The 23,897-nt window shown below is 42.1% G+C and overlaps 1 protein-coding gene across 2 annotated transcripts in view; it reads left to right on the forward strand.

Annotated features, from left to right (window-relative positions):
* Positions 1–20,686, forward strand: part of insig2 (insulin induced gene 2) — a 33,415-nt gene extending 12,729 nt beyond the window's left edge. For both annotated transcript variants that reach the window (XM_067987280.1, XM_067987281.1), the window contains exons 3-6: positions 32–156; positions 574–740; positions 12,654–12,753; positions 18,521–20,686. In XM_067987280.1, coding sequence (XP_067843381.1) covers positions 32–156; positions 574–740; positions 12,654–12,753; positions 18,521–18,562 — 434 coding nt within the window. In that variant the 3' untranslated portion in view covers positions 18,563–20,686. The remainder of the gene's footprint in view (positions 1–31; positions 157–573; positions 741–12,653; positions 12,754–18,520) is intronic.
* Positions 20,687–23,897: the final 3,211 nt, after the last annotated feature.

Below are 23,897 nucleotides of genomic sequence, written 5' to 3' on the forward strand. Positions count from 1 at the left end.
ACAAATCAATGTTGTCTTTCTATTCCTGCAGCTGTGATTGGTTTGCTTTACCCATGCATTGACAGCCATCTGGGAGAACCACACAAATTCAAGAGGGAATGGTCCAGTGTAATGCGTTGTGTGGCAGTCTTTGTGGGCATAAACCATGCTAGTGCTGTATCCTTATCTTTGTTTACCAAACTGAAATATATATATTTTTAATCTTTATCTTAGAAAAACGTCCTGCATTCTTAGTTGTAAGATTTTGGAGTCTGTACACATCAAGAAACTATGCAAATTAGTGACTAGATTAATTCCAAAAAGTAATTACCTCCAAAGTAAGAAGTGGCTGTTTGGAAAGTTTTTAGATAAACTTCTTTGTAGAAATTCTTTGAAACATTACTTCTACATAATCAACACTGATTTTACATGAAGTTCTCTAATTAATTTTGTTTTTGATAAAAGCTTCTGTTGAGAATTTTTTTGGTAGTTTATCAACTGTTTTATATTTGGTATAAATTTTTCTTACGGATATATAGTTAAGAAAAAATGCAATAAGTCGTTGTTTCTTGAACCTTAACAAGTCTCTCATAGAAGGTGGACTTTGCTAACAATATGCAGCTGTCCCTTACATTAGCAGCGCTTTCCGTTGGACTGTGGTGGACTTTTGATAGATCTCGCAGTGGCTTTGGGCTTGGAATAGGAATTGCTTTTCTCGCCACGTTGGTCACCCAGCTTCTAGTGTACAATGGTGTTTACCAGTAAGTACAAAATAGAAGATTTATCTGATTGGAACATTCAGTGCTTTTCACATATAAAGTTCCATTTGCTGTGGGCATCAACGTGGTTGACATTTTTGTTTCTTGTTGAGTATTGTAGAAAAATAAATTGTATTCTATATAGATAACTCCCATTATTTTCTGTAGAACCTATATAACAAACATTTTATCTAAATATTGTAATACTCAACCAAACATTTTATGACTCAAATAGACACTAGTTTGTACTTAAGAATTTTTTTAAAAATTCTTTGAGATGAGAATGCACATAAGGTGCAGGTGGGGCTTGTTCTCTAGTAGGCAGGTCCAGGCCTGGGTTTTCAGAGATTGTGAGACCGGTTATGTTCTCCGGGACTTTCCAGACTTCTTCCTGCAATGGTTGAATCTGGGGGAAGGTCTATAATATATGCAGTAATGTGCTCTTCTTGCCAGCAATGACAACAACTTGCATTTATATAGTGCTTTTAATGTAGAAAATGTCCCAAGGTGCTTCACCAAACTGTATGGAAAAATGCTGAGCCAAAGAAGGAGCCATAAAGCAGGATGACAAAGCTTCATCGGAGATGTAGATTTCAAGGGGGGACTTAAAATTGTGTGAGGACAGGGATAGGATATAGCGTGCAGAGTTTTGTATGCGCTGGTGTTTATGGAGTGATAAGGATGGGAGACCAGTAAGAAGACCATTGGAGTAATTGAAACATATAACATTTTGACAGGGCTAGACAGACTGGATGCAGGGAGGATGTTGCCCCTGGCTGGGGGGGTCCAGAACGAGGGGACACAGTCTCAGGATACTGGGTAGGACATTTAGGACTGAGAGGAGAAGAAATTTCTTCATTGAGGGTGGTGAACCTGTGGAATTCTCTACCACGGAAGGCTGTGGAGGCCAAGTCACTGAATATATTTAAGAAGGAGCTAGATAGATTTCTAGACACAAAAGGCATCAAGGGGTATGGGGAGAGAGCGGGAATATGGTATTGAGATAGAGAATCAGCCATGATCATATTGAATGGCGGAGCAGGCTCGAATGGCCTACTCCTGCTCCTATTTTCTATGTTTCTATGTAAATGAGTTTGTAAGTGATGAAGGTGAATGAGCTGAGGTAGGGACACAGGTGGGTGATGACACAGTAAGTGACAACTATTTGACATGGATGGCATTACAGTCCTGCCTGATTCTGTCCTTACCTCATCTTCACACAGGTCCTTTCCAGCAGAAGGTAACCGGGTAGAAATTAAGAGTGGGAACTCTGGAGTTTTTTTTATTCCTTCCTGGACCAGTGCCAATTCTGGCATCCTAACTGTTGCCCTAATTCAGATTGGCTAACTCGGCAGAAATAAATTAAACCTTGGGCTTTCTGTTCCATGTGGCTTAGTACAGGGGTGTCCAAACTATGGCTCATAGTCCATGAGTTTAGGAATTCCAATCCACATACATGGAGCACAACCATCTGCTCTCTTTCCCCCATCTTCCCTTCCTCCACCCCGCCAACACTTTCCTTTCTTTTGCTGCTCCAATTGAATGCTCCTGCAGACTATAAGTGGAAATTCTCACAATATCAGGAATTCATGCCCACACTTTGAAGAGGTGTTCAGTCGCTTGGAACGTCAGTAGTAGATAGGAAAAAGCAGTGACATCGAGCAAGCAAGAACCAGAAGAACGCTGAAGAGTGGGGGAAGATGATGATTACGAGGAGGAGATGATGGAGGCAAAAATGCCTGCATAAAATTAGAAGGTGGGGGAGGGGAGACAAGTACCAGCCTGAACTGGGGAAAGCGAGAGAAATGTGCTCGCTTGAACCGAGGAGAGGGAGAAGAATACCATCTTGAACTGGAAGGGAAAGAGAGGAGAATGCCATCTTGAATAGGGGGAGGGAGAAATGCCAACCTGAACTGAGGGGGAGAAAAGTGACAAAGCACTAAAAGGATGTGAAATGGATAAGAAACCCTGGCCCATCCTAAGCAGGTTTGTGCTGGTGGCAGTGATTATGTTTCTTTGATGCACATGCTTCATAATAAGCACTGAATGGCCTGTGAGGAGAAAACGTCCGGATACCCCTGGTTTAGTAGTATCTTAGTATCTGGGGCGCTGTCTTTATTCAGTAGGCCATTAGGAGATCTAATAAGTGAATTTTTATTTGGATGATTATGGGTGGTAGAATTTCAGTTTTAATAAAATATTTTCTATATGCCAATTTATTTACATTGCTCCTCTTTATGTGTATGTGTCTAGTATTCTCGAATTTTACTCATTGTCCCCTTTGCTCTGTGACTTCATTTGAAAAATTCTGAAATTACTGTGAATTTTACATGGGGTGGATGGGATATGCTGCTAATTTTGAGTTGCAGCACAGCTTCTGCAAGGTCTAGAACTGCTGAACAAAGAGACACGGGCCTGGCTCGAGAGAACCATTTCAAGTATCATGGATCAATTTATTTAGAGGAAAACCTCAGACATGTACATTTTTTTTATCTTCTTTGTGTCAACAAAGCAATCATAGTTCATTCTTGCAAACGTTGAGTTCCCATTTTTGTATCTGCGTTGTTCTTCAGTTTTGTTCTTACATCCCGACTAATTGAACCCAGTTGCGTACAAATACTTAATCTAAACTTTCTTCTCCAGGAGCTTCCCTATGAATTAGTAGGTTTAAAAAATGCAAAGATAGCTTGGTCAATTTCACATACCACATCAAACTATTATGAACTCAAAGGAAGTAAAGGTGGTGTACTCTTATGACCTTGCGGTATGCTTGGCTGAAAATACTTTACAACAGATTAACTTTGAATAATCGAATGGATTAAAAACATTGGAGACAATACTTTATTACTTGTTATAGGTCAGTTTGCATAGCTGTGAAAAGCTCTAGTTGCACATCAACACAACAGGCTGAAATTTGCTGAAAAAATATCGGGCGTGTGAATGACACACGCCATTAGTAATGTACAAATTGGCTAACTAGGAAGAGATACCCCATGAATTGGGAATTGCCACAAGTTGCTGGACGATTGGCTTTGTGAAAACGGCATCTCGCCCGTAATCTCCCCATGGGTTTCAGGAATTTGCTGCTTTTGCACATTAATTGCCCATTAAACAAAAAGTTAAGTCTAGTAATTAATAGCATATGTATTCTTTTAATGACGTGATAATTGTTAATGACTGCCAATCAACCTCTCTGGTCCAGAAAGTGAACAATTAAAAGTGTTGAGTCTAATTCCTTCAGGTAGTGAATTGTTGGAGATTTTAAAAATGTTAAATTTAAAATTAAAAAAAAATTCTTACTATTCCCTTTTCTATCTCTCTTAATCCAATCTTTCCCGCTCTTTATTTCTCTTTCTGTACCTGATTTGACATTGAATTCACCCTCGTTCTCAGCCCATCCTCTGTTTATTTCTCAATCCTTAAATCTCATTGGTCAAGGAGATGTACTGTTTGCCCCATTGTTCATTAAGGTCCCAGATGCTTTGCTGCCCTTGACGTGCTGTTATTAGCTCGCGCTTCCAGCAACTTACAGGGCAAAATGATTTTGAGCTGAAGGGTGCAGGAAAAATTCAAACCAACCGGGCACGTCGTGAGATGTCCTGCTCCAGCAAATTCCGGTCCAACTTGTTCTGTAACTCTGGAGTCAGGTCGGCTATCTGATTGCAGACTATTATGGCGCGAAGTATGAGACAACCTCTGTGAGGTAGTCTCGCACCACGTGACCAACTACGGTATAAACTCAATTGAGTACAAAGCCGTGTTATTATCCAATGTTTTTAATGTTAGATGAGAGGTGATGCATGGATGCACATGTATGCAAGCCAGTATTGGTAGATACAGAGAAACTATTTCCTCTGGTGTGGGAATCCAGAACAAGGGGGCATAATAAAATTAGAACGAGGCCATTTAGGAATGAAATCTGGAAGCACTTTTTCTTAACAAAAGGTAGTGAAAATCTGGAACACTGTCCCCAAAAGGTCGTGGATGCTGGGTCAATTGAAATTTTCAATACTGAGATCGATAGATTTTTGTTAGGTAAGGGCAACACGGGATATGGAACAAAGGCAGGTAAGGGTATCACGGGATATGGAACAAAGGCAGGTAAATGGAGTTGAATTACAGATCAGCTACGATCTAATACAATGGCAGAACAAGCTCGTGAAACTGGCCTACTCCTGTTCCTGTGTGCCTATTGCAGTGCTGCATTTTGTCTGGGCAGAGAAGCAGTGTGTTGCACGTAGTATAATTTAAGACTGCCATCCTATCATATCTGACCTCTTGCTGTCAGCAGTGTTTGATATTTTCACTATCCTAAAATGTGTGTTGTAAAGAATTTTACAACACCAAGTTATAGTCCAACAATTTTATTTGAAAATCACAACCTTTCGGAGGCTTCCTCCTTCCTCAGGTGAATGTGGAAATGAAATCCTCGAACCTATCGCATTTATAAATCACAGAACAATACCTGGTGATTACAGATAGTCTTTCCAACTGCCCGTTGCCAAGGCAGTACCTTCTGTGATTTATAAATGCGATAGGTTCGAGGATTTCATTTCCACATTCACCTGAGGAAGGAGGAAGCCTCCGAAAGCTTGTGATTTTCAAATAAAATTGTTGGACTATAACTTGGTGTTGTAAAATTGTTTACAATTGTCAACCCCAGTCCATCACCGGCATCTCCACATCATGACTAAAATGTGTGAACTGCAGAGACAAATTGCACGTTAACTGTATACTTCAGACAATGTGTTTGAGCATTTATGTGTTCTAAAAAACTCCTCCACTAAGATGTTGCTCTGGAGGTTCTTTCACTTGTGTAAATGACATGGACGATGTTGCCTTATTAATGAATTTGCCTCCCAAAGAGAAAAGTCATTTCTGGTCTCTTCTCACAGGGATTACTCCAATGACCTAGGTTCCAGATGTGTCTGGGAGCAGCTCTTTTGTGTAACTCAGAAATCAGTGCTTGGGACTAGCTTTCATATGAATCCAGATGCACTCGAGCTTTAAAAAGTGTATCTCTATCCAGATCAGTCCCTAGCACTGATTTCTGGGTTACTCTACGGAGACATTTCTGGATGTCCTGCCAACTTAGATTACTGGAATGACTCCATGTAGTAACCTGGTGTAAAAGAAAACACAAAGAAGCAGTCTCCCTCGGATGAAAATTCATGAATTAAAAACAATATCTGCTGCAGCCTAAAATGATGACAGTGGGGTACTTTATGCTAAAAGTACTCCTCCTGCACTGTTCTCCCTTAATATTTTTTAATGTACATTGTGGGTTGTAAAGGATAACAAAATAGTAGCTGTGAGTTTAATGCACAAATTTAATCTGAAGCGACATTCATATATCTCAAACTTTTGCTCTCAGACTGCTAAACTGAACCACTGCCTTGTGCCTAACTGCCAACAGAATGCCTGTCTTTTTATCTGTCCCTCTCCTTTTATGTTGCATTATTTTTAAGGACCCTTTAAAGTCAGTTTTTATTACTGATTTTAAAACCCCAGGTTTTTAAATGTTTTTCAGATTTTATTTTTAGAATCAAAACGGGGAGAAAAATTGGGCGTGGGGAGGAGAATTAGAGCCCAAAAAATGGTCAATTCAGAGAAAATCTGTAAAAATAATTTTATATTTTGAACATAACTAAACCTCAAGAAAACAAACAAAAGTTAAACTGTTTAATAGAGCATTACTGAGGGACTGAGCTCCATTGTTACTTTAGCAGAAACATTAAGGATCATTAAGTAATGTTGAGGTGTGGAGTAGTTTTTTTTTGCCAACCTTCTGTGAGCTGTACTGAATTTTTTTTAGCTGTATAAGTGGAACATGATCACTCACAAAGGAAAAGATAGTTAGCAATTATGTATAATCCAGTTTAACTCACTGAAGAGAGAAAAATTTACTCAAATGTTTTGAAGCATAGATACAACTATTTCTAGAGTGCCGGGGGAAAAAGTATTTGTATCGACCACTATTACCAACAGATCCCTGAAGGTAGCAGGACAGGTAGATAAAGTGGTTAAAAAGGCTTGTGGGATACTTTCCTTTATTAGCCAAGGCATAGAATATAAGAGCAGGGAGGTTATGCCAGAACTGTATAAAACATTGGTTAGGCCACAGCTTGAGTACTGCGTACAGTTCTGGTCACCACATTATAGGAAAGATGTAGTTACAATAGAGAGAGTACAGAGGAGATTTACGAGGATGTTGCCAGGGCTGGAGAATTTTAGCTATGAGAAAAGATTGGATAGACTGGGGATGTTTTCTTTGGAACAATGGAGGCTGAGGGGAGATTTAATTGAGGTATACAAAATTATGACTGGACTAGATAGAGTGGATAGGGAGGACCTATTTCCCTTAGCAGAGGGGTCAGTGACCAAGGAGCATAGATTTAAAGTAATTGGTAGAAGGATTAGAGGGGACCTGAGGAGAAATTTCTTCACCGAGGGTGGTGGGGGTCTGGAACTCACTGCCTGAAAGGGTGGTAGAGGCAGAAACCCTCAACTCATTTAACAAGTACTTGGATGTGCACTTGAAGTGCCGTAACCTACAGGGCTTTGGACCAAGTGCTGGAATGTGGGATTAAACTGGATAGCACTTTTTCGGCCGGCACAGATACAATGAGCCAAATGGCGGCCTCCTGTGCCGTAACTTTCTATGATTCTATAAAATAAATTGTGTGGTCAAAAAGATGCTGGTGCTAGATTTTGCATCCAGGAGGCAGGAATATGAAGTTATCAATTAAGTGCTATTACTTATACCACTTTCTTCAGAAGCAGCAGTCCAATAATATATAATATTTGACCTACAATTCATTGCAATTTGCCAAATGGATTTTTAAAAGATTATTGAGATCCAAGAATTACATCCTTTTTCTTGATAAATGGCGATGACCCAAATGTTTAAAGAACTTGCCTCAAGTTGCCTTCCTTCTGGAATTTGGTGCTGAAAGTCAGTTGCCGAGATGCATATGCATTGTGTTAGTGATGTCATTGCGCAAGTACGGCATATGTCATCATGCACTGAGAGATCATATCGCTTATTCCCCCACCAAAGAATGTTACAGAAATGTAGCATTATCATCATGCCCTTATATTTAAAAAAAAATAAATTTTTATACTGTTACCTTTTTTTTTTAATTTGCAGGTAAAATGGCATGGTTCTGTATTTTGTTATTGTGGGGCATTGCAGCTTATTGCAGATATTTCTGATAGTTTAATTGCTTCATTATTCCTAATAATGAATAACAGAGTTTGGAAGCTTTGAAGTTTTTTTCACTGCAGGAGGATAAAACATCAAAGCTTTGGCTGTCACTTTCAATAAAAATTCTGTTCATTGGGAAAAGAGCGAAAAAGATTTTGGCCTGGGGTAGCAGAATGAGTAAAGGAGTTATGCTAATATTTTCGGAAACACTCCTCACTCATTTTTCAAACCAAAAACTTGCGTAGAAAGAATTTTCTACTTTTAGATGGCATTAATTGCAGATGACAATTTAGTGTGAAATGAATGGATGCGGAAACTTTAAATAAACTATTTTGTTCACATATTTAAAATGTTGCCACTGTTTAATTTCTTCCTTCATTGTTCAACTGTAAGGTTACAAGTTTGATCTACAGGTAGAAAATAAAGTTTATGTAACTTTTTGATGTGACCTCTTGTAATATCAAAAATAATTTTTGATGGAAGATATATGGGGTTCAATGCAATAAATAATTCAGAAAAAGGGCCTCTTAATTACTATTGATGATAGGAATAAATAATTACAATGATCACATCATATAGAAGGTAAGTGTCTTTATAGCTAACAATTGGTCCATGTGATCTGGACTGGTTTCAATCGCCTGAGGAAGTCAGAGCGGAATGTTCCAGAGTTTTTTTCCTTTTTGGCCCTGGGTTTTTTTTCTCTGTTTATGTTTCTCCGAGGAGATTGCATGACTGCAGTGAGACGAAGGAAGTGTCAAGATGGTCCACCCATCATGGTGTGGGGCAGGCTTGATGGACCAGCTGGTCTTTCCCTGCCTGTCAATTTTGTATGTTTCATATTGAGAAAATTGGTTGTAAAGTGTTTCAGAATCTAGTTCCTGGAAGAAGTTTTTTTTTGAAATGTTGTATATTATTCATTTATATTAAAGCATAAACATGCTAATAGCAAGATTGATCACACTATTGTGCTACAGTAACAGCATGGGGAACTATTTTTTAACATTGTTAAAACCTACCAGGCACTGCACTTATTTTAAAATTCAAGCTTTTAAGTTCTATGGTAGCATTCATGCACCAAAATTTAGTTGAATATACACTAAAACTTGTTTTCTTATACAGGCCATCTTTATCATTAGCAGCATAAATAGTTGCAAAATAGCAGTGCAAAAGCATTACGTGATGGTTTGTAATTTGAAAGTTGTAAAGGACAATGCAAAATCAACATGTCACATTTCAAAGAAACAACACTTTTTTTCCTCCTGTGTCTGAAATAATATGTGAAAGGTGGTGCTGTGCTATACACCTGATAGAATGCAGGTGCCATACAATACTAGGATCTTGATCTGGGCTATATCGTAAGGGGGAAAAAGTAGCAAGCTAAGGCTAAATTCCCACAGGGAGGGAAGTTAATTCTGGAGTACTTCCATTCAAGCAAGTGAACAGTTCAAAAGTGATACTAGAGAAAGGGCTAGGAGCAGATGGCTGCCTAATCTTGCTTCCAAGGAATGCTGCCTGCCATTTGGGAACTTATTCTGTGGATATGTATCCCATGTGAATTTGTTACTACACAAATTGAAGTTAAAATATAGTATTATTAGTTTGTCACTAGACTTTTTAAAAATTCTACTCTCTGATTTATATATTTTGATTGGTGTCTTGTTTATCAAACATTAAAGAAAAGACAAATGAAAATTCCTTTTTTTTAAAAAAAAATGAATAAACCCAATCAGTTGAGTAAGACATAAATCTGGAAATTTTTTTTTTAAGATTCTTTTGTGGGGGGGTGGGGGCAGAAAAAAAAATGGAAATGTCCTGCGAATTCAAAAAAAATCCCCAAGAAATCAGTGAACGAAACAAATTTAGTGTTGCTACCCTGGCTAAAGCAAACTAATTCTGCATAACCTGGGATTACAGTTGTAATTTGAAATGAAATCAAAATCTAAGATTAAAAATGAGAACAAAGTGAAAATTCTTAAAACTAAAATACCTGAAGTTAAATAAATTTTAAAATTCTTAGAACATTAAGATGTTACACTGAGTCAATTACAGCAAGGGATGAAAAACGCTTAGAAATCTGCAAAGAAAGGGAAAATTAAGGAAAATCTGAGAAAATAAATGAATTAAGCAGATAAATTTGCACACTATGGGCCCGATATTAGAAAGGCGGCGGGGGGGGTGGGGGGGCGACTGGGCGCGTCTGGGTGCTCCGCACAGAATCACAAGCTAATTGGATCCACTTACCTGTGCTTCCGGGTTTCGCGCTGGAAAGCTGTGCAGCGGGCGGACTGCGCATTCGCAGCATAGACTGTCAGCTGGAGGAGCCCTATTTAAAGGGGCAGTCCTCCACTGACTGATGCTGCAGGAAATAGGAAAAATTACAGCATGGAGCAGCCCAGGGGGAAGGCTGCTCCCAGGTTTAATGATGCCTCACTCCAGGTATTATTGGATGGGGTGAGGAGGAGGGGGAGGACAGCGATCTCTTTTCCCCCCCCCGGGTGGGCAGGAGGAAACGGCCTGCCTCTGCCACCAAGAAGGCCTGGCTCGAGGTGGCAGAGGAGGTCACCTGCACCACCTGCATACAGTGCAGGGGGCGCTTCAATGACCTCAGTAGGTCAGCCGAAGTGAGTACACTTACTCATTACACTACACTCCATCTGCCACATCACCGCCCCCACCCCACATCGCCTTCTGCACTGCCAACACTACTCTTACATCACTCCTCACACCCACTCAAAGCTCATCCTCATCTTACCTGCACTTACCTCGCCAGTCCTCATCCCGCCACTACCACTCAACCCGATCCTCATACAATCTCATGGCTCTATTTCATACTCACCCTCTCATGCATCTCTTTCACGGTCAGCCTCACTCAACCTGCCACTACCTGTGCTGCAGCCACAGGGCATGCATCACATATGTGCAGTAGGAAGCGTAAGGCAAGCGTGTCGTGAGCATGAAGGGGATGCACAAGGGTGTTTGAGGGTTTGTCATGGTGTTTACCTATATTTAATTTCTGATCAACTCACATCACATATATTGTCACCACTACTGCCACCTCTTTGCGAATCTTGCCTGGTTTGTGCAATAATGCTCTTTCATGAGGATCACTATGAAGACCCACAACTGATGCCACCCATTGTGTCACTGCAGAGTGGGTGTAGGTGTATTTGCAGGGTTCTTTTGTGCAGACGACTGAGAGACGTTGGCGATGTCCCCGGTGGCACCCTGGAAGGATGCGGAGGAGAAGTTGTTGAGGGCAGTGGTGACTTTGACAATGACAGGTAAGAAGATGGTGCTCGGGCCAGCCGGGAGCAGCTCGGCATGAAGGAGGCTGCAGATGTCCACGACTACATGTCGAGTGACTCTGAGCCTCCGCGTACACTGCTGCTCAGAGAGGTCCAGGAAGCTGAGCCTCGGTCTGTAGACCCTGTGGCGAGGGTAGTGCCTTCTGCGACGCATCTCTCTGCCGTTGCCCTCTCTCCTGCTGTGTAGGTGGATGTGTCACAGCACTGTGTTGTGGGGCTCCACGTGTCAGAGGTGGCCGGCGAGGCTGGTGATGCACTTCCTCCTCTGAGGAGGTTATGACTGCAGCTACGGCAGCCCCCATCCGGATGATGTACATTTGAGGGGGTCCGCAAGGTAGGTAAATGTGTCTGGACACCGGGGTAAGTGTGCAGGTTTGTGAATTTTATTGTTAGGAGGAGGGTGGTGGAGGCCAAACTTTGTCCCAAGTGACAGAGTGGCCTCCTGCAATGAGTGAGGGTCTCTTTCTCTTTCTTACCCCACCGTCCCCCCCCCCCCAACCTGTCAAATGGACCCTTGCAGCTGCCACAGGCTGATAGCTGCAACACGTCCATTTGAACTGGGAGTGTTTCCCCCAGTACGGGAAACAGTCTCAGTTCATTGCAAAATCCCACCCCTCCTAAATGTTATGTTAATCAGGTCTGTAAACGACCTGAAATACTTTATTGAGTACTTTAGGTGGCACCCCTCCGGCTTTAATTGCCGGCGGGAGTCCCACATGCGGGGGCTGCGCGCGCATGTCACTGGGGAACCCGGAAGTGGGCGGGTTGGAGCCGGGCTCCAGACCTGCCCCGGGAATCCCCGATTTTCGCAGCCCCCCCGCCGCGGACACACCCACTCGGGGGGGTGAAAATCGAGCCCTATGTATCGAACCTGGGACTGCTGCATCTATTTGGTTTGGATGCACACTAATTCCTCACAATTAGATGAAAATTTCTTAATTGATTGCATATTGAAGCAAATACCAAATAATTGAAATAGTTCTCTTTGGTTTCAAACTGTTGCTGCAGTCCTTAAACAATTAAGCTCTGGGCAGCCTGTATGTTTAGATGTGCCCACAACATTTTGTTATGTATTTTAGTGGTATGTGCACGTGTTGTGTTGACATTTTTAACTTTCAGCATAGCCTAAATTCAGTGTAAAGGCAATATTTATTAAGGAATGCTTCCTCAGATTTAATTCATGTGGTTGACAGATTGCTGTTTTTTGTTTGTTGCGCACATGGGTTTTTATAGGATTCAGTCCTTATGACTAAGTTCGGAATGGAGATTATTTATAAAGAGGGGAAACTTAGCGCACTGGATGTTTAATATCATTTTATGTAATGTACCTCCATTAGAGTTTTGAGTTAATTGGTTATCTGTATATTGGAAAACTAAATTCCCCTATTACCATTTGATTTACAGATATACATCTCCGGACTTCCTTTATGTTCGGTCTTGGTTACCTTGTATATTTTTTGCTGGTGGAATAACAATGGGAAATATAGGACGCCAGTTAGCAATGGTAAGTGAATAGGCATGTCCTTTTTTTCATGTTGGTTTCTTGTCAGTGGATATTTGTTGATAACCTCTCCTTCCCAAATCCCCTGATAAAAATTATTTATGAATTGTGGTCCTTAAACATTTTGAAGACAGAATATTAGATGCTTCAATTTTTTTTTTGTTGCTATATAGCACCTTTTACATTTTCAGTGTGCCCAAAGCACTTTATAGCCAACGGATTGCTTTTAAAGTGTAATCACTGGTAGGTAGGCAAGTGCAGGAACCAATTTGCACAGCTTTCAATTATAAGTCAAAAGTTAGTTGTTCTTGTCTTGTATAGGTCTGATGAATATTGTGTGGTGTTTTGGCTACCTTGCCTTTAAAAGGACAGCAGTGCATTGGAGAAGATTCAAGGAAGAGTGGTCAGGATGATTAAGGCAGTCTATTTTAAACATTTTTTCTGTGATGGACCTCTGAAAATATTGAACTATTCCAGAGACACCATGCAAATATTGACATACTCCCAGGGGCTCCCCTGAAAACATTGACCAATTCTTGGGATCCGCCTGTTCAAATTTTTGAAAGACAGGTTCCGCTACCCAAGAAAATGTGCCAGCAAGGCAACAAATACAAAAAATATATAGAATTCTTGAACACTGTTTTTATAATACTTGATGTAGACAGGCACCAATCTAACAACCTTCTTTAGGGGATCCACAGACTTTAGTTTGAAAAGCTCTGTTGTGAGTAATGGGAAGGCATTTGCAAAATGTAACATTTTCATTGGAGGGATGAAGGAGAATGGCAGGCTATGACCTAGCTCTTTCAAATTTAGGGAGGCATCCATGATAAAGATGCAAGTCAGACCTAGACTGCAAGGTCACATGTTTAAAATTAACTCTCCTCAAGGGAGACTAGAAGTCAGAATTAAACCCCCTCCCCCTCTTCCCCACCACAACCATCAGAATAGTGGGCATGAGTCGAGTCCCAACAAAAGCTACAAATGAAATTGGAGACTTATATGGATAGCTGTAAACTGAGATGATCAAATACTGTACAGGAACAGGAGTTGGCAATTCTGTCCCTCGAGCTTGTGTGTTCAATTAAATCATGGCTGATCCGTACCTCAACTCCATTTATCTGCCTTTGCTCCATATTCCTTTATACCCTAACCCACCAAAAACCTATTGATCTTAATCTTGAAAATTTCAATTGACCCAGCATCCACACCCTTTTGGGGGAGTGAGCTCCAGATTTCCACTACCCTTCATGTGAAAAAGTGCTTCCTGATTTCACTCCTAAATGGCCTAGCTCTAATTTTAAGATTATGTCCTCTTGTTTTGGTTACCGCAGCAGAGGCAATAGTTTCTCTTTATCTACCCTATCGAATCGTTTTATCATTTTAAACAGCTCAATTAGACTTCCCCTCAACCTACTAAACTCAAGCAAATATAAACCAAGATTATGCAACCTGTCCTGATAATTTTAACCATTTAAGCCCTGATATTCTTGTGAATCTGCATTGAACTCCTTCCAAGGCCAATATATCTTTCCTGAGGTTTGGTGCCCAAAACAGAATGCAGTACTCCAGATGGTGTCTGACCGCATTTGAATTCCACTCCCTTGAGATAAAGGCCAACATTCAATTAGCCTTTTGATTACTTTTTGTATCTGTGCACTAGCTTTTAATGATGTATACATGGATACTTAAATCCCATGGCTCCTCCACAGTTGCTAGTCTTTCACCATAAGAAAATATTCTGATCTATCTTTCTCAGATCCAAAATGGATAACCTCGCACTTTACTACATTGAACTGCCATAGTTTTGCCCACTCACTTAGTCTGTCAATGTCCCTTGGCAACTTCTTGCACATATCCACACACCTTACTGTGCCTTCTGACTTAGGGGTCATCTGCAAACTTGGATATAGGAACATAAATATCTGTAAAGCTGAGGCCCCATTACAGATCCCTGGGGAACACCATGGGCCCGATATTAGGAGGGAGGCGGGTTGCCAGCGGGGGGTCGACTGGGCGCATGGGTAACGCGCCCAGTGAAATCTGTGTGCTCCGCACGCGATCGCAGCCTAATTGAAGGTACTTACGCCTGCTTTCGGGTTTCCCGTTGCAGACCTGCGCAGCGGGCGCACTGCGCACCTGCATCACAGGCTGTCAGCAGGAGGAGCCCTATTTAAAGGGGCAGTCCTCCAATGCTCCTCCTGCAGCAAAGAACCATATTGGCAGCATGGAGCAGGCCAGAGGCAAGGCTGCTCCAAGGTTCTCTGACTCCTCACTCCAGGTGCTGCTCGATGGGGTCAGGAGGAGGAGGGAAACGTTTTTCCCATCAGACGGGAGGAAGTGGCCTGCCTCTGCTACCAAGAAGGCCTGGCTCGAGGTGGCAGAGGAGGTCAGCCGCAGCAGCAATGTCGCCCGAACCTGGGTCCAGTGCAGGAAGCGCTTTAATGACCTAACCAGGTCAACCAAAGTGAGTATACTTACGCATTTTCCCACACTCCGTCTTCCACATCACCTCCACCACCACACAACTCCTTCTGCACGGCCACCACAATGCTCTCTCATCACTCCTCACATCCACTCAATCATCATCCTGACCTTGCCTGCACTTACTCACCGCCCCAGTTCCCATTCGAACACTACCACGCAACCCAATCCTCATACAATCTCGTGGCTATGTCTCACGCACCCTCCCATGCATCTCCCTCACGGTCACCCCCACCCTCACCAATGCATGCAGTGGGTCACTATGCAACCATCACTCAATCACGCCTCTCTGTGTTTTGCCTTGATAGGAGAAGAGATGCCAGAATGCCCAGGATAGGGCAAGAATCGGAGGGGGCCTGCCATACCAGGTGGTCCTAACGGATGTGGAGCAGCAGGCACTCGAAATAAGCCGCGTGCTGGAGTGCCTGTCCGTGGCGGACGCCGAGACTGGGAGCACACAAGCGGCTGGTGTCAAAAATCTAACACTCAGCACTCATAGCGAATGATCTTAACGTCACTTGGCATCTGCAGCACCTCAACATCTGTCCACATGCTTAATATTGCTTTCTGTTCTCTTTCAGGGCCATCTGCGACTGCCGAGACTGCGGAGGGCGATTCCTTAGAGGACCTGCCGGCCTCTGAGGGGGCATCGTCACATCTGAGCCAGCCATCCACCAGCGCAGATACACACACCTCGGTGGGTCCCCATTCTCGTTAGTTGGGGTTGCACGTGGTGAGTCACCATGCACATGTGAGCATGAGCAGACCCTGGTGGCAGGGGCAGCCGTGGAGAGTCCGCATCGGTGGGAGCACTCTGCTCAGCTGGACCCAGATGCTGAACCCTGGGGGCCAGCCATGAAAAGGAGAGTCATCGAGGGGCAGCAGCACATTGCCGAGGTACTGGAACAGTTGCCACGCGCACTCTCCACAATCGCGCAGAGGATGGAGGAGTCCAACTCTTGCATGAGTGGAATACTGTCACAGGGACACGAAGGCATCTCTGAGATAGTGTCGCGGGTAGGTGCAGGAATGTCTGCGATGGAAGGAAGGCTAGCCTCCATCGAGCTTCAAGCACGGTTCAACAATGAGTCCATTCAGGCCCTGACAACGGCCGTTCGGATTCAGGGTGAGCAACATTCTGCCGCCTTAAACAGGCTGACAGATATGTTGCAACTGGCTTTCCAAGGCTTCACACAAGTCCTCCAAACTGTCATCCAGCAGGGTGGAAGGAGTGATGTGGGCCTGGCCCAGGAGAGGGATGATGGCGAAAGGGGACATGGAAGGGGGGACGCCACTTAAAGCGCCCCCACGTCTCACCCATTGCCCCCCTCTCAACCAGTACCCGCAATGCTGCCTCCTCTCCAGGTGGCCGAGTCTGTCCCTGCACAGGTGCAGTGGAGCAGTCTTTGGAGGGGCCCTCACAGGCACCGAAACCCAGAGGACGTCCGCGCAAAGCATCTCATCGGTCAAGGCATGGACAAGAGCAACCTGCCACGACCTCTGCTGAAGCCACAGGGGTAGCACCATGTAGGGGTTCCTGTAAATGTATGGCTACGGTTTTGTGAGCACAAAGGGGATGCACAAGGGTGTATGACGGAATATCATGTTTTTCATTTAGATTTGTTTGTTTTGCCAACCACATTAAATTTTGTTATCAGCACTAATGCCATGTCTTTGCAAATCTTGTCTGATTTGTGCAATAATTCATTTTCCTGAGGATCACCATGAAGCCCCACACCTGATGCCACCCATTGGGTCACTGCAGAGTGGGTGTAGGTGTATTTGCAGGGCTCTTTTGTGCAGACAACTGAGATGCCGGTAATATCCCCGGTGGCACCCTGGAAGGATGCGGAAGAGAAGTTGTTGAGGGCAGTGGTGACTTTGACAGTGACAGGTAAGAAGTTGGTGCTCGGGCCAGCCGAAAGCAGCTCGGCATCAAGGAGGCTGCAAATGTCCACAACTACATGTCGAGTGACTCTGAGCCTCCGTGTGCACTGCTGCTCAGAGAGGTCCAGGAAGCTGAGCCTGGGTCAGTAGACCCTGTGGCGAGGGTAATGCCTTCTCCGACGCATCTCTCTCTGCAGTTGCCCTCCCTCCTGCTGTGCAGGTGGATGCGTCACAGCATTGTGTTGTGGAGCTCCACATGTCTGAGGTGGCCGGCGAGGCTGGTGATGCTGTTCGTCCTCCGAAGAGGTCATGACTGCAGCAATGGCGGCCCCAATTCCAGAAGATGTACGTTTGAGGGGGTCCGCAAGGTAGGTAAATGTGTCTGCACACCGGTGTTGAGGTTCCAAGTTGGTGAATTTTAGTGTTAGGAGGAGGGTGGTGCAGGCCAAACTTTGTCCAAGGTGACAGAGTGGCCTCCTGCAATGAGTAAGGGTCTCCCCCACCCCCCACCTGTCAAATGGACTTTTGCAGCACCCACTGGCTGGTGGCTGCAACACATCTGTTTCAACTGGGAGTGTTTCCCCCAGCACGGGAAACACGCTCTGTTGAGATGAAAGTCCCACCCCTCCTAAAATATCCTCCCAATCAGGTCTGCAAACGACCTGAACTATGTAATTAATTGCTTTAAGAGGGACCCCGCCGTCTTTAATTGCCGGTGGGAGTCCCGCACGTGGGGGCTGCGTGCGCATCTAAGCGCATCATTTGGGAACCCGGAAGTGGGCGGGTTGGAGCCAGGCTCCCCAATTTTAGCAGCCCCCCCCCCCCCCCCCACGAACGCACCCGCTCGGCCATCCGAAAATTGACCCCCATGTGTCATATCCCATCATACAGAGAACTAATTCTTTATCTCTACTCTCTGTCTCCTACCGCCCAACCAATAGCCGACCCATGTCACAAAGTTACCAACAATTCGGTACGCTCTTATTTTTGCTTATCTCTCGTGTGTATGGAATGCAGTGTTCCTCTGCAGCTGTTGGTAGGTAAGTGGGTGGGGGTGGTTGGGAAAGTGATGCTCTCTGTAGAGGGTAGCAGATCAGATTTGAAAGTGGAAATGTTAGTATGGATAAATGGCCTGCATTTCTACAGTTTTCGTTAACTTTTGGAATTGGACTACTTACGTAGAGGTTCTCCAGGAAATTAAATGGGTGAAGTAGAAGCTATGGAAGGGATGACATTGATGTGCCAATTTTCTTCTTCCATGTCGTCTTATGTTTTGGTATTCCAGTTTAATTTATAAAGTAGATTACGAATGAAGAAACAACAGTGTTCATAATCAGTATTTGCTTGCACTAAAACCGATGATCCATCATCTCTATATATATTTTCTTTCTGAATACAGTACGAGTGTAAAGTTATTCCAGAGAAACCTCACCAAGATTGAAGTAATATTGTGGAAATTTGAAGATGTCAAATGGACAATTGGAAATAAGGACGATATGCCAAATGAATGTAAAAAGCTGTAAATAAAGGTTCCGGATGTAAAATTGCAGAAACTGCAGTTTTTTTTTTCTTTTTCACTTTGCTACATGAAATGCAATCTGTGATTGCTAGTAGTATAAAAATGTTTCATTAGAACATTATCGTGCAGGTAATACACGTGCGAGACCATATATCTATATGCAACTCTGGATTCAATTTTAGTACATGGAGACCATTCATTTTATTCCCATGGAAAGGTTTTGGAACATATCCACAGATGTATGGTGCCAAAAAAGTATATAATTTTGTTGCTCTGTTAGTTTTAATCTGGATGAACAAAAGCTTCAGACTTTATATTTCATTTAAGATAGTCGTTGGACAGTATCCTGTAATTATTTAGCTAGCTTAATTTTTAAATACTTTTTAAAAAATGCATTTATACCATTTTCTCAAAAAATCACCTGTGTATGTGTGTTTATAAATCTTTAAAGTTCAGAAGATTCAACAATATTTAAATGAAGTGCAAAATTAGTGTTCCTGATTTTAAAAATATATTTTGTATATGGGTAATATTTCATGGTGCTGCCTTACAGGGAATATAATATCTGAACTTTTGGCTCATCTCCATTTTTAGTGTCCTGTTTGTAGCAATGGAAATAGGATATTTATAGATGCATGAAACTGCTTCTACCAATATATACCTGCACAAATGTTTAATGTTATTGAAGTAATATACTACTTATTGATACTTCAAAACATTGTGAGTTCTGTGATTAACTATTGTAGTGGGACTTGGATATCTCCTTCAGCATATCTACAATTGATCTGCATTTTCAGTTGAATGTTTAGTGTGCATTCTTGAATTTTTCACAAATGTGTTTTGTTTAGAATAAAAGATTTTAATTTGTGGTGAGGACACCTTGCATAGAAGCCAAATGGTTAAATTAACAAATACATCAGTTGAAATAAGACATTCGTGTAGAAAATGATGTTATGCAAATTGTTCTTATTTATCAATTCTGGGTTTTCTTTCATGGGGCTTCTTTCCTTTCCAAACAATGGCATTCCAACAAGAACAAAGTGGGGTGAAATAATTTGGCCTCTGAAGTATTTTACGCTAATTTATTCTGATTTAAATATATACTGAATATTCCAATAAAATATATATTTCAGTAAAGATGGCTGTACCAGTCCTGTGACAAAACTACACTTTTTATTTTAAAAACATCTCTTCCAGTTACACGAATTACCCATGATGGCTTTTAATGGTGGTTGGCAGTGATTTATAGAAAATTAAGGTCAAATGACAAAATTCAAACAGAAAATCTTTCTAATTCTATGGGATTGTAGAAGGAATTTAAACTTGCCTGGGCTTGTTGTATACTCTTAACTCTTTATTATTCTCTACATATATGGTATCCTTACATATCTAAAGATAGTAATTTTGTATTTTGCTACATTTGTATCAAGTAAGAATCACTCTTCATTGGTGCATTTAACCTGCATTGTGGCAATTACCAAAATTTGAAGTACAAGTTGATATGATTTCAGGTTTAGCAGTAAATTACATGGATGGAACCACATATTAATGCAGTGCATTTATTCATTTTAACTTAGAATCATATATCTGGCTGCAAAATTCTGTAGTGTGTTTTCTTCCCATGCTCACTTTTCAGGTTTGCAGCTTTTCAAAATAGTTGTTTTTAACAAGTTATGTCCAAGGTCCAAGATTTTGCTAAATGAAGCACTGAGCAAGTGAGAACTTTTTAGTGTCCCATTTAACATGTAATGGTTTATAACTGCCAGGATTTTATTTCTTCAGTTGAAGTAGAATAAATATAGGGTACATATATTGAAGCATTTTGTATGTATTTTTGTTATGAGTGAAATATTAACCATCAGATGCTTCAACAATGTTTATCAGATGTGTTTTTTAAATTTTGGTTTACCAGTATGCAAAAACAGCTAGGGATTCTGTAGTAGCCATAGAGTAGTATCAGTGGTTAAGGAAATTGTGGGGGATCTGTGTGATAACTTTTTTTTAAAAATGCTGTCATATTTTTCACAATAAAAGTTTATACTGCAAGTGTGGAGAGTTTGTTTTGTGTACATGTAAAAATTTGTTTTGGAGTAGTATTGGCTTACATTATAGATATTGTCCTTAATGTTTGATTTCATTAATAATGCTGGTAAAGGCACAGGGTCTAATCTTCAAACTCCATTCATAATAATTGACTTTCCATTTGCCTCTGTGCTACCAAAATCAACCAGTGTTTTTTAAATCTATATAAATCTTCCCTCTTCTGGCAGCACTGATTCATGCTGAGGTACAGCTCTTATAAGCATTAGCAGTCCTCCAGTACCTTACCCAAGTGCCATTTTTGCACTTTCCAATCATAAGTGAAATTCCTGACTGGATTTCTTTTTTTCCTTTGCTTCCTTTTCTAGCTCATTCACACTAAGACCACTTATATCCCCATTTCTTTCCTGGGTGAGATGAGGTAACTCAACACAGACTAGGAATTGAACCTGGGTCTTTTCTGATCTTCAAAGCTCATTTAGTAAATCCACTGTTGAACCATGAAGAGCTTCTGAAAAATGTTACAAAAATTTGGGAACAGAAAAACTTCTGATTTAAATATTTGCTCCCTGGACCTAAGGTGATTAGACGGTGTTGGAATTGATATATAAAGAAACTGTTCACAAGAGAAGATGTGTAGGTATGTATGTACAATACATTTTGTTTGAACTAGAAAGAAAGAAAACCTGCATTTATACACCAACTTTCATGACCTCAGCCAATGAAGTACTAACACATTGAGTATGCCTAGTCATATATCCACCTGAAGAATCTGGGACAAAGTATAACAATATGAAAAATAACTACAGCATCTAAAAGGAAAGCAGTCTAGCTTGCTTTTTTAAAAAAAATTGTTGTGCTCCCTATACAATAAACAAACTTCTTTGAAATTGGTATCAAGGAGCAAGGAGAACCAGTCTTGCAAAATTGGGACATCAAATAGCACTATCCTCCCAAATTACATATCCTGGATGGCAAACTAGTAGTGTGTTTAGTATGCTAAGTTCTTACTCTGTGTATGTTTTAAAAAGAACACTTGGTGAAACCTGGCCCGTGTCATGAAGACTGCCCTTTACATTGTCCCCAGGTTTTGTCAGTGTTAGAGATGTGCTGGAGCAGTACAGTTAAATGACCAGTACATCAAGTGGTTTTTGCAAACTAATGATCAAAATCCTAATTTCACAGTTGAGATTTTCTGTGGTCCCTTGTGCTTTTAACATAGCAAGAAAATGCCCTTTGTGTTTTGTGCAACATCCCAAGGAAATAGGGAATCAAGCAAAATAGAGTTGAAGCAACTGAACATAAGGTACATCACTTAATTTTATAAGAAATATATTGAAATAATGTATTTTGAGAAGGCGACTAGGTAGGAATAAATTTTTAAAAAAAATAGATAATGGCCATGGGATGTTGGAATATTAGGTTTGGTGTGAGGGTCTGGGAGAACTGGGAGAGGGATTCTGGGATCTAGCGACATAGGAAAGGGGGTGCCAACATGTAGGACTCAGAGGGGTGTTAGGGAATGGGAGACTAGGAAGTGTGTCCTGGAGTTGTGCCTCCAAAGGGGTTTGTTGGGTGTGTCAGCAATCTAGGGAACAGTATGGGGTGGGGGTCAGGAGCAACAAACCACAGCTGGAGGGAGTGGGCGGTGGAGGTACTGGAGATTGTACCAGCGACAAGAGAAATGCATGGAAACTTAGGGGTGTTTTTTTTAAATTCGTTTATGGGATGTGGGCGTCGGTGGCGAGGCCGGCATTTATTGCCCATCCCTAATTGCCCTTGAGAAGGTGGTGGTGAGCCGCCTTCTTGAACTGCTGCAGTCCGTGTGGTGAAGGTTCTCCCACAGTGCTGTTAGGAAGGGAGTTCCAGGATTTTGACCCAGTGACAATGAAGGAACGGTGATATATTTCCAAGTCGGGATGGTGTGTGTCGTGGAGGGGAACGTGCAGGTGGTATTGTTCCCATGTGCCTGTTGCTCTTGTTCTAGGTGGTAGAGGTCGCGGGTTTTGGGAGGTGCTGTCGAAGAAGCCTTGACGAGTTGCTGCAGTGCATCATGTGGATGGTACACACTGCAGCCACTGTGCGTCGGTGGTGAAGGACGTGAATGTTTAGGGTGGTGGATGGGGTGCCGATCAAGTGGGCTGCTTTGTCCTGGATAGTGTCGAGCTTCTTGAGTGTTGTTGGAGCTGCACTCATCCAGGCAAGTGGAGAGTATTCCATCACACTCCTGACTTAGGGGTGTGTGATGGTGCAAGCAGAAAGGGGTGTCACAAGAATGCAAGGAAAGGAAAGAGCACTCTGGAAGAGGTGAGAAGTCCATGCTTGGCCATTCAGGACTTGCTGTCGACTTAAAGTAGTTTGTCTTAAGCTCTAAATCCACTTAATTGTATTTGCCAACTGTGTACAGGTGGGAACTGGTTTGGGGATAGGGGAAGAGGGCCTGATGAGGGAAGAATATGTTAGAGTTTAAGTAGGTCAGAAAAAGGTCAGTGTGCTTTGGAAATGGAACTCACCAGGCTGGGATGGTCGGTAGGAAGACAGAATGTTTATCGAGCCAGGAAGAAAACAAACTGCTGTTCTGATGCATGCTCAGCTTTTATAGCATATAAATGTTGCCATTGCCCAATATTACAAAATGCATGTGGTTTCTGTTATGGACAATTAAAGCCTGCACAATTCCAGTGATGTAACGAGTCTGCTGAATTAAGAAGGAGGTTACCAGAGGCATGAGTTTTGAGGGGTGAATGGCCCTTTTGCAACCTTGACTTTTCTAATGTTCTAGTAACAATTTTCCCATTTCCCACACCATCCATTCTCCCATCTGAGTGAGTGCCATTTAGAGCCGGGGGCAGTTTGTGCTATGGGCCCATACCCACTGGGAACTGTACTGAGGATTACACAAACTTATTTTACTTTACCTAACAGCCAGCAGACACAAACTTTCATTCCATCTGGACTGGATTTGAAACCAGATGTGAAAGTCAGTGTCTAACCCATGGCACTACTCATTTCTGGAACTAGAACACATTTTGTTCCAGTGTTGCACAGTTATCACCAGTAACTGAGACTCTTGCAGTAAGATTTTTTTTTATATATATTTTTATTCGTTCATGGGATGTGGGCGTAGCTGGCAAGGCCAGCATTTATTGCCCATCCCTAATTGCCCTTGAGAATGGTAGCCATGATGTGGAGATGCCGGTGATGGACTGGGGTGACA

Source organism: Heptranchias perlo, chromosome 7, assembly GCF_035084215.1.
Source record: "Heptranchias perlo isolate sHepPer1 chromosome 7, sHepPer1.hap1, whole genome shotgun sequence".
NCBI lineage: Eukaryota > Metazoa > Chordata > Chondrichthyes > Hexanchiformes > Hexanchidae > Heptranchias > Heptranchias perlo.